We start from the raw sequence: 9,150 nt of genomic DNA, 5'->3' as shown, positions 1-9,150 counted from the left end.
ATCATTGAGGTTTGCTCTTACTAGCTTCATAGTCTTCCTTAATTGCGAAACAGGCATTGGCTGTACAATTTGGCTAGTTAATAATCGCACCGACTGAGAACTGTAAGTAGAAAATTAAAAAATTGGTGGTAGTAAATATCTAGGTAAGCGAGGCAGTAAATAAAATACGCCTGTCTCAGCGAAGAATGAAAGTAAATTATAAGAACTTACATATCGATGCCTAAAACGTATTCCTTATGACACTGAGACAACGTCAAAGCAAATCTAGACACCGACATCGGTTAGTCAAACAAAAGAGGAAAGAGTCAGAAGCTTCACAAAACGAAATCTACTGGGATGAGTCCAGCTGGAATTACTGACAAGTTAAATCTTCACAGCATTACTTTGTGTTTTTGCTGAAGTCATCATCGGCAACTGGGCCACTGTGAAGCGTTCGACTGCGTCTGTAGACAGAAAAACGATTGCCGCTCTGATATATGGTCCGCACGTCGTTACCGGCCACAATAGAGTGCTACATTAACTTCCCAAGCACACATCGATTTGTGGAACGGCGAGAAAAGTGGGCTATTACTTATAAAACTAATGGTAGAACTACCTCCGATAGTCACCAAGCTGCGACTGCTACAAAAGGGAATACAGTTGTGTATCTTACGTGAGACGTCCACGCCTACTGGAGTTATGGCGGAACAGTACCGGCCCAGCCCCATGGTACCTATCTTTTTTCTCATTCCAATCACATAAACACGGCGGTATTACCGGCAATCGTGTCTAATAACTAGATATACATTGAGATAGCGTGAAAATCAATGTCCTCGTTCGTTTTCAACAACAAGAAGCACGAGCGCCACTGCTAAGACACAGAAACACTTAACAAAAACAAATAGTTAATGAAAAGCTAATGCGTAGCAATGATGTGCAGCAGTTATTGCCTATCACGGATTTGCTTTTCTAAATCGCACGTATGGCCTTACTGCATTCACTTGGTCCTGGTCGTACGCCATGTACGCTGTTAAATATAAAAAAAATTGAGATTTGATATTATAACAAGTTGTATTATTATTATTATTAGATAGCTGTTCAATATTGCAACGTTACGTTCGATAAAAATGTTTGTTTCTAAAAAATCTGTTATTATTCGTACAATACACGTACGGCGATGACTATTGGTTTGTTATTTAGTTGATGACGGTCGCATGATGAAAACGCCTTAGACGTTTAGCTACACACTGGCTTCTGGGAGAATCTCTCTCCGAGATGCGTAAGTTGAATGGTCATTGAATCGTATCGAATATTATAGGGGACTGATGTGGGATATTGATGATAAAATAACTGGGTTGTCGAAGAGCTTGTGTATCTTTGACCGAATGGAAAGTCAACGATGGCCATAACCTCGTCGATGAGGAACACTAATCGAGGCCACTGATAAACGGGAAGAAAGTGAATTTAACGAAGTTTTGATAATGCACACTTTCATAAATCTACTTTCTAAATACTATTGATCCGTTTAACGACTGTGCTATAATAACAACCGTCTTGCACCAGTAGATAGCAAAAAAAAATATCATGGTCGTTGCCAATGCATCATCTATATTTGATCTATCACAGCTACTTTTCTGTCATACCAATATGAAACCATGGGTCTAAGAGCATTCGAATTTAGCTATACGAACTCAACCCACCGCTCAAATACCCGCTCCTATATCAGAGAGGAACGTGTTCCCAAACCAATACACATATCGTTATTCCGGATTTTCCGTACACTCATTGGCGTCTAGGGAGATGTTCCTTCAGACATCTGTACTCATCTTAAGACGTTGGATCGCAGAAATCATTTCCGTCATCACGAGTTGTCGTAGTCAATTATCGCAATTAATTGGTACTATTTGTGGAAACGTCTTCTTCACCGATAATGGTCCATCGCAGATCTCTACATTATAAGAGACATTACTACTTATATGGCGAGTATCGCTTATGTTTCTTTGAGGTTTCAGTTTGTCCGTTCCACGCTACTTCCCACCTTCATCATACTCCGCACCAGTGGCTACGGTCATTGCCGCTTACCTCGTTTCTATAACTTTTCTGTGAAAAGACCCACTGCGGTAATCCACAGATATGCAATCGATGTCGTACAAAGATGGCTAGATTGTTGTATGGCAAGTTCGTTTTTCTAGTTGTCCTACACTGAGGCACTGTGAAAGGTCCTTCCTGCGTCGTAGTTCAATGCGTAGGACCTCGTTGCATTTCAAATCAGTGTATCCTCAAATCGCTAGTTGTATCGCACTTAATTCACAGTCCATATGCGTTGTTTTCCCTATTTCTATCACACTGTCTTTTCGCCTAGTTTCGTCAAGCCGCCCGGCCGAGCCAAACCGATCCTCTTTGCTTCTGCTGGTACCGAGTAGCATCACCCCGAAACACTATGGCGCTTTACTGGTAGGCTCTGACGCATATTGCGACTAGCGATATTGTTTATTTTTGTCATTGTAGCTGTAAACTGTGGCTGTATTACTACAGTCCTCTTGAAACGCTTCAGCAGAGACTGCAGATTCGTCCGCTTGCAGCATGGTACGACTGGACGCGGTGCCTCGAGGTATGCCGTCTTCTGTTCCACTATGTGCCGCAATAGTTTTCGTGCGGGCCTTCCCTGTAGGACCTAGCAGTACGCGACCGCTATCATTGCCTACATCTACTTCGTATTTCCATTGCAGTGCATGCGTCGAACCATTTCATTCGGCAACATTCTTATTGCTATCGACAGGTTCTCCTATTATTAACTACAACTGCAGCTTGGACAACAATGTTATTGAATTGCAATTGGAATAACTTGCCGATCGTTGGCTTTACCCACCATAGCAACACCATGCTGAACAATGCTGCCTTCTATAACGAAGCCACCAACGACGTCGTGGCCTCATGACTTCAATATTGCAGAGCAGCCTCGGCGTCTTCACGGTTTACCAGCGGCAGTAACAGTAGCCACTCCAAATATAATAGCAGACCATCAAAGTGAATTGTAAGACCTTCAATCGTGTCATGTTTTCGGCATTTTTCTTTCACCGCCGTTTTTACCTCGACCAGCTGCATGCGAGCGCGCAGCAATAGAAGCGGTCCATTGAAGTGATGCAGACCCTCCACGACGTATCCTCTAATAGCAACAGCGGTAGCCTAGTGCTGTTGTTATTGTCATTATTATGGTTGTGATCTAAGTTGGTTTAACCTGACAATCATTGTCAGGCCGCCGCCGATCGCGAGGCGAAACAACGAAGCTGTTTGTCTGTCAGAGATGTCAGGAAATTGCCAATCATCACGTCTAGGCTGGTCTATTACTGCTGGCGGTAGTAGGTGTATAAGTGGTCTTGCTTTTCAAACGACGGGGCGGGCGTCGGACTTAAACACGTTAAGCTCTGACGAGCGATCTCTGATGAATAGTGTCACCATTAGAAAACGAATACATAAGAACGCGCGCAAAGTTTATGCGGACGTTCAGAGAAAGATATGAACCAGGTTCCGACGGAAACCCGTGCATGTATGTCGATATACAGCTGAGTGATACGACACATATTACTAGATTTATGTGACATATATAAGTGTGACAGGCGGAGTGACCCGCATGAACGATGTAGAGCGATTGAGTTTCCCTATCGAAATACACGATGGCAGATGGCAGATTTTTTCACAAACAGCCCTGAGGTAATAGTGACTACTATGATTCTTTTTATTCTGAACTACGAGCTCAAGTATCGCTCAAACGTTCAGGTTGAATGAACAAACGCAGGCGGAGTGATAAATCAACAGAGTAATATTATGTCCATTGCATGTACATCAATTGCCAATGCATCTTTCATCAATTTAAATAGAACTGTTGTCGTCGTGGTCATCCGAAGCTGTAGATGCTCATATGCATTAAGTGGGCATTCAGATGTAATGATTCTCTCACGTAACGTGTTTAAGAGATACGTCTACAGCTTCAACAACGACGCAGGTCGCTTCGGAGTTTGTTGAGTTATGCAGCAGAGATCACTTCGACGGTAACGATTTATCCCTGTAATAGTGCAGCAGGTAATGCGTGTATGTGTTAAAATTAAAAATACATGGTGGTCTAGGTTCGAATCCGGCCGTGGACACGATTCGTTTCGTGCTGGAAGCCAGCCGTCTGAAGTAACATCTGACGGCTTACGTCGGGATAGAAAAGCATGAGAATTACTATTTTAGTGGTAGCAAATAACTGCTAGTGTCCAATGTTAATAATGCGTTATCTGTGACGAGTAGGAGCTGTGGAAGCAGCAGAAGAAACGTAATTTACAATACAAGACAATGTCTTTAGTGGATCATGTGGCCTGATTAATTACAGCAGTGCAGAGGAAAGAAGGATCTTAAGCAATGCAAGTGTATGAGAAGCACACGTAGATTCGAGCAGAAAAAAAACGGTCACAGAATCAATTGTGAAGCTGTGTTTAGCATATAGTTAAGATCATCTGGAAACTACTGCTTTTTGATGTTATTTAACTAGATAGTTCGGCTACTTTTCCAGCATGCTGCGAAGCTGATTAGAACCTGCTGCGTTGCTCAAGAAAGAAGCAAGCTTTCTTTATGAGAGAGAGAGATATCTGTACTGGGGGAGCTGTAAAAAGATAAATCATTATAACGAAAATATATACGCTTTTTCTGTTTTTATCTTTCGATAGTTTTTGTACGATATACACGCTGTGTTCTCTAAGGTGTTACTTAGGTAGGAAAAGCGCTTCTGTATTCACCAGTAAGGTTAGGATCGAAGTATTGTTGAGGTTACTGTCTACCGTGTACTGCCCGTCTAAGTTTTCACCTTCTGTCGTTTCGTGATCAGACAGCTTAGCAATAACCTAAACATTTGCTATATTGATATTTTTAGTGAAACGCTAGCTTAGGTCACGTGTTAAATCCAAAGAACTGCGCCGAGCGCCTAAATCGGTTGTTCTACTGGATCACGTTTTTGATCAGGTAAGCAAATCTCAGTTGATCATATCAAATAAATATAGTAAATCATACTAATGAAGTATTATCATACATCGTCACTTTTCATGTTATCTGCTGATAAGATTGATGTAGATTCAGTCATGCACAAAAATACCTAGAAATTTCAGTACATGTATATCTAACGCGACTTGGGCACCGAAAATATACCAGGAGAGACTAGTTTTCAGGCGTTTACGTGCTATTATAACAAGTTACTTCTTACACTAGGAACAGCCACGGATACGAAGCAATAGCTAGAATAACATCGGGCATGGTTTCAATGCTGGGGCCTCTTTAAAACAATATGTTAACAGGGGATAGCAAAAACTAAGCGAAATATAATCATGCATTAAGCTACATATATACGTACAACTTACGTCACGGTGAGCGTAACGAGCTGGCTTCATGCCGGAGCCTCTACTATGCCTCCTCCGCGGGTGATGGATAAGTTAAATGGGACTTCGCAGTAACCAACGGCGAAGGAGCGTAGCGTGCATTGACTGTGTCGTGCGTAAAGTCGATGAATGAAGTCATATCTTACTTTACCCACTAACAGACAGACCTTCATTTACGATTTGTAGCGGCAACTTCCGTTTCGTTCCACGTCTAATTATATAAACATATATACTAAAATAATGCAGAATACAGGGCTGGCACTAATTTGCTCTCCTTTCTAACAAACGCAACTGTAGGGGATCGCTGGCGATAGAACATGGTGATAATTGAAGGCAACATTTTGGCTATGAAATTTATCGGAAAAAGAGGTTTTAGCTTCTTACAAAGGATGCGAGAGATAGATGGATACTTATGGGTAACTGTCGTAAGAATTTGGGACATTATATGGATGGGAATACTCTTATGTGTAATTACCATTTACAAACTGTCAAATTTAACCTAACATAACAACCCGTTGCCAATTAACTAGATTCAAAGTAGGTTTATGAATGCAGTAAATTGGGTTCAAACAAAAACACTGGGCTATATTAAATCTTCGCTATAGATATTTCATATTAGTGAATCAATAACTATTTTTTTTCTAATAAAAAGCACTCATTTTTTCGTTTAGATACAGAAGCTGCGACTTAGTTTGTCTACTTACCTTAAAGCCTTTTCCGTTAGACTTTAAACACATAATCCATTGACAAGTTTCTAAATCATTTTAAGGAAAATAGGATAAATAACGTAACAATTTTGCTTGCTTGCTTGTCTACGAACCTATTAAATTAATAATATGTCTGAGCGGTACAAACAAATAAACTAGAAACCAAGTTCTGCGTATCAGACCGGAATAAGCCTAGTCTACGGTTGCATTTCTGATGAAATTAATTTTTGTGGCACGAACTTTCCTTCACAATATGACGCGATTTGTTTTGTTTTGCTAACTCTATTACCACTAATAGCCATAGCATAATGCACAGAACTCCGTCATGACGATATGTGCTTAGCACTGCGGCTTGAAGGACAAGTCTTGAGCTTCACGGTTAGATATTGATTCACCCCCTCGAGTTCCCTTCTCTGCGGAGTGTTCTACTATAGAATGGAAAAGGAAATGTATGCTCCTTTAAAACTCATATATTGAGGATTGGTGGTGGCTGGGCTGGGAGCCTTTAAAGGAATTCAATGCCGATGTTGGGTGGTGACGACTGCGGTTCTGTCGTTGCGTTGGTTGACGTCGTTATCGTACCTCCTATCTGCTGATGGCCGCGTTTCCCGCGCGGGATCGCTTACAGTCGCTACGTTCGTCGACGAATGGCACATGGTGTACGGAGACATAAAGAGCGACAAACAGCTTTCTGCAGGCTCGCTTACCGGTATCATACAGCCTATGCCCCGATGTCACACGCCGGAATTTGGGCTTCGGTAAGGGATTCCGGCGTTTGTTCCCTTCGTTTGTTCATTGTCGGCAGCTCTTTTCTATGGCTGCCGCAGTAAATACCACAGCGGGTTTACGTTTTGCTACACAACTTTTACGCCACTCACGGTGTGCTCTACAAGCGTATCCGCCACACTATACTACACATGCTATCAATATTAGTGCGAAGATACGACCGGCAATGCGCTCGTATGATCAGGCAAACAAAGGCATGCGAATCAGCTGCACCGTGTGATCACGGTACCACGTCGAAGATTCGCCCTGTGCTCCTTCATTTTCGTTGAACTGCGCCTTCAAATGATCGTCGCAACCGCGAGCCTCTTTTGTCTTGAACTGCCGCTCATCATGGCTCTTTAAATAAAGAAAAAAACACAAAGGCGTCTTATTAACGCTGGTTCTTTATTACGTACTCTCGAAAAATAGTCAATTGTGGTGGTAAAACATGTGGTTGGCCTGCATTTGTGCTCTCACAGTTATCCCGTATTCATAGCTCGTAAACGGGAGAAGTAAGCTAGCCGAAGACAGAGGTGGCAACAATGTTCTAATTGGTACGAGAAGACTGCGTCCGAACGAGCTGGATGAGCCGTCGTCGCTGTAGCTCTGACAATATAAACGAAGTACGTAGGGCAAGGAATGGCTTTCGGTTTTCTCTATCAGCGCCAATAAATGCCACAGTCGTTCTATATCATATGGAGCTTTCGTTGAGGACACAGCTGATAGACTGCGGACAACTAGTGATATCTACGCTATATGTTCTATGCATATTCTGCCGCGGTCACTGGTCAACTGGGTGCTGATTAGGGAACGTCCGCTAGGAAATTTTGTTTGTTAATTTCTTTCTATTATTACACTGCCACACTAACGACAGGATCGAAAAATATGGTCAAGTATCCTTAAATGCTAAGAAAGAATCGAGCGAACCTTTTCATAATTGAAAACAACATTACTGTGAAGTGAAGTAAACAGAAAAAGCAGGTAACTTCTGAGATCGCTACCTTATGAACGATAATATAATTTATAAGCCATCTACTTTTTGCATGAGAAATTTGCCTTTGTTGTATTTAGGTATTATCGAAACATAATGAACTTTAGATGTACACAGGACCTGTAATTCTAGGAACGCTTGACCAAGAAATAAGTGATATTTTGAGATTTATTTTTCTTGCTACTGATCCAACTACGAGAACTCAGCGTGGCGTCACCGGTCTACAGCGCTGCTCTAAAGAATCTTGCGAAACATGGCAAATAGACTATCCTGAAAACTGGAAGAAGACGCTTTGTGCGACGGGGCCTTCTGGTGGTCTATTCTTGACAGAGCTCTCTAGCCGCAAATCCGAATCAGTGCCATCACTCTTGTTACCTCACAAATGAAGTTGTTATATAAAGCTCCTACTAAATGAATTAGACGTTCCTCTAAATAAACGTATATGTCCCGATAAAAAAATCAAGGTAGAGTAATAATATTGTTAAATAATAATTTAAGAAGAAACAATCATCAGTGCGTCCCATGTTGCCCCTGGGCAATTCAAGGCAACACATAAGCTATTACAGTAGCCTTATTCATAGATACGAAAGTACTGCGATCAACGTTTATCAATGCATATTGCATAAATGCAAACAAAACATCGCCTGCAGAGGCGTGCAGCTCAACAAAAACCATCCGAAGTCACAGATAAAGACCTCGTAAATACTGCATAACTAGACCTTCTACGATCCCCTTCCTTGTGGCTGATCTGCGATTGGAGATCTTTCGTTACATCTAGGCTCGAATTAAGGTGTTTTTCAGTAACTAATCGTTGCCTTCTTTGATTACGTCTTCCACAGCAACCCCCATTATGTGTCATGCTATGCTCTTCACTGCCGTCAGTTACAATGACATAATACACTTACTATCGTTTGTACGCTCAACGCGCCATTCCGCTTCAGCCACAATATATACTGCTCGGTGTCTAACGTAATCTATCTATTCTTGCGTAGCAATTTACTTTCCTTAACGTACTGTCGTTGAATTTCTCCAATTATGGGGACGTTCCCTCTTCGCGTGGTGACCACAACGACCTGTCGGTGGTTCCTTGTGCCTGCCTGCCTGCCTGCCCATCTCAGTAGGCTACGACAGATTTGGCGTCCAGCAGGCGTGTTAGTACCGTACTCGAGTTAGGTTCTCTCGTGAACTGACCCTTAAATGCTGATGTATGATTGGTGCCGCAGTTTCACGGCACCTGTATTCTGTTGCGCGAGGCAGTTAATCACAGGCTGGCATTGATCTGGCAGTAGAGAACGCCTAG

At 42.1% G+C, this 9,150-nt stretch overlaps 1 protein-coding gene across 5 annotated transcripts in view; it reads right to left on the bottom strand.

Moving 5' to 3' along the window:
* Positions 1–3,691: 3,691 nt before the first annotated feature.
* Positions 3,692–9,150, bottom strand: part of LOC111254200 (uncharacterized) — a 34,224-nt gene continuing 28,765 nt past the window's right edge. For 2 of the 5 annotated variants that reach the window (XR_015317093.1, XM_086974888.1), the window contains 2 exons: positions 5,363–7,216; positions 3,692–4,042 (listed from right to left, as the gene is read on the bottom strand). Coding sequence is in view for 4 of the 5 variants with exons in the window: in XM_086974888.1 (XP_086831014.1) it covers positions 7,159–7,216 (58 nt within the window). In the remaining variant the exon portion in view is untranslated. Of the gene's footprint in view, positions 4,043–5,362; positions 7,217–7,260; positions 9,147–9,150 lie in introns of those variants that run through there. The other 3 variants (XM_086974891.1, XM_086974889.1, XM_086974887.1) reach the window with 3 other exon arrangements.

The sequence above is a fragment of the Varroa destructor genome, unplaced genomic scaffold (genome assembly GCF_002443255.2).
Source record: "Varroa destructor unplaced genomic scaffold, Vdes_3.0 BEIS01000007.1, whole genome shotgun sequence".
Taxonomy (NCBI): Eukaryota; Metazoa; Arthropoda; class Arachnida; order Mesostigmata; family Varroidae; genus Varroa; species Varroa destructor.
This window is presented reverse-complemented; position numbering and strand designations above follow the sequence as displayed.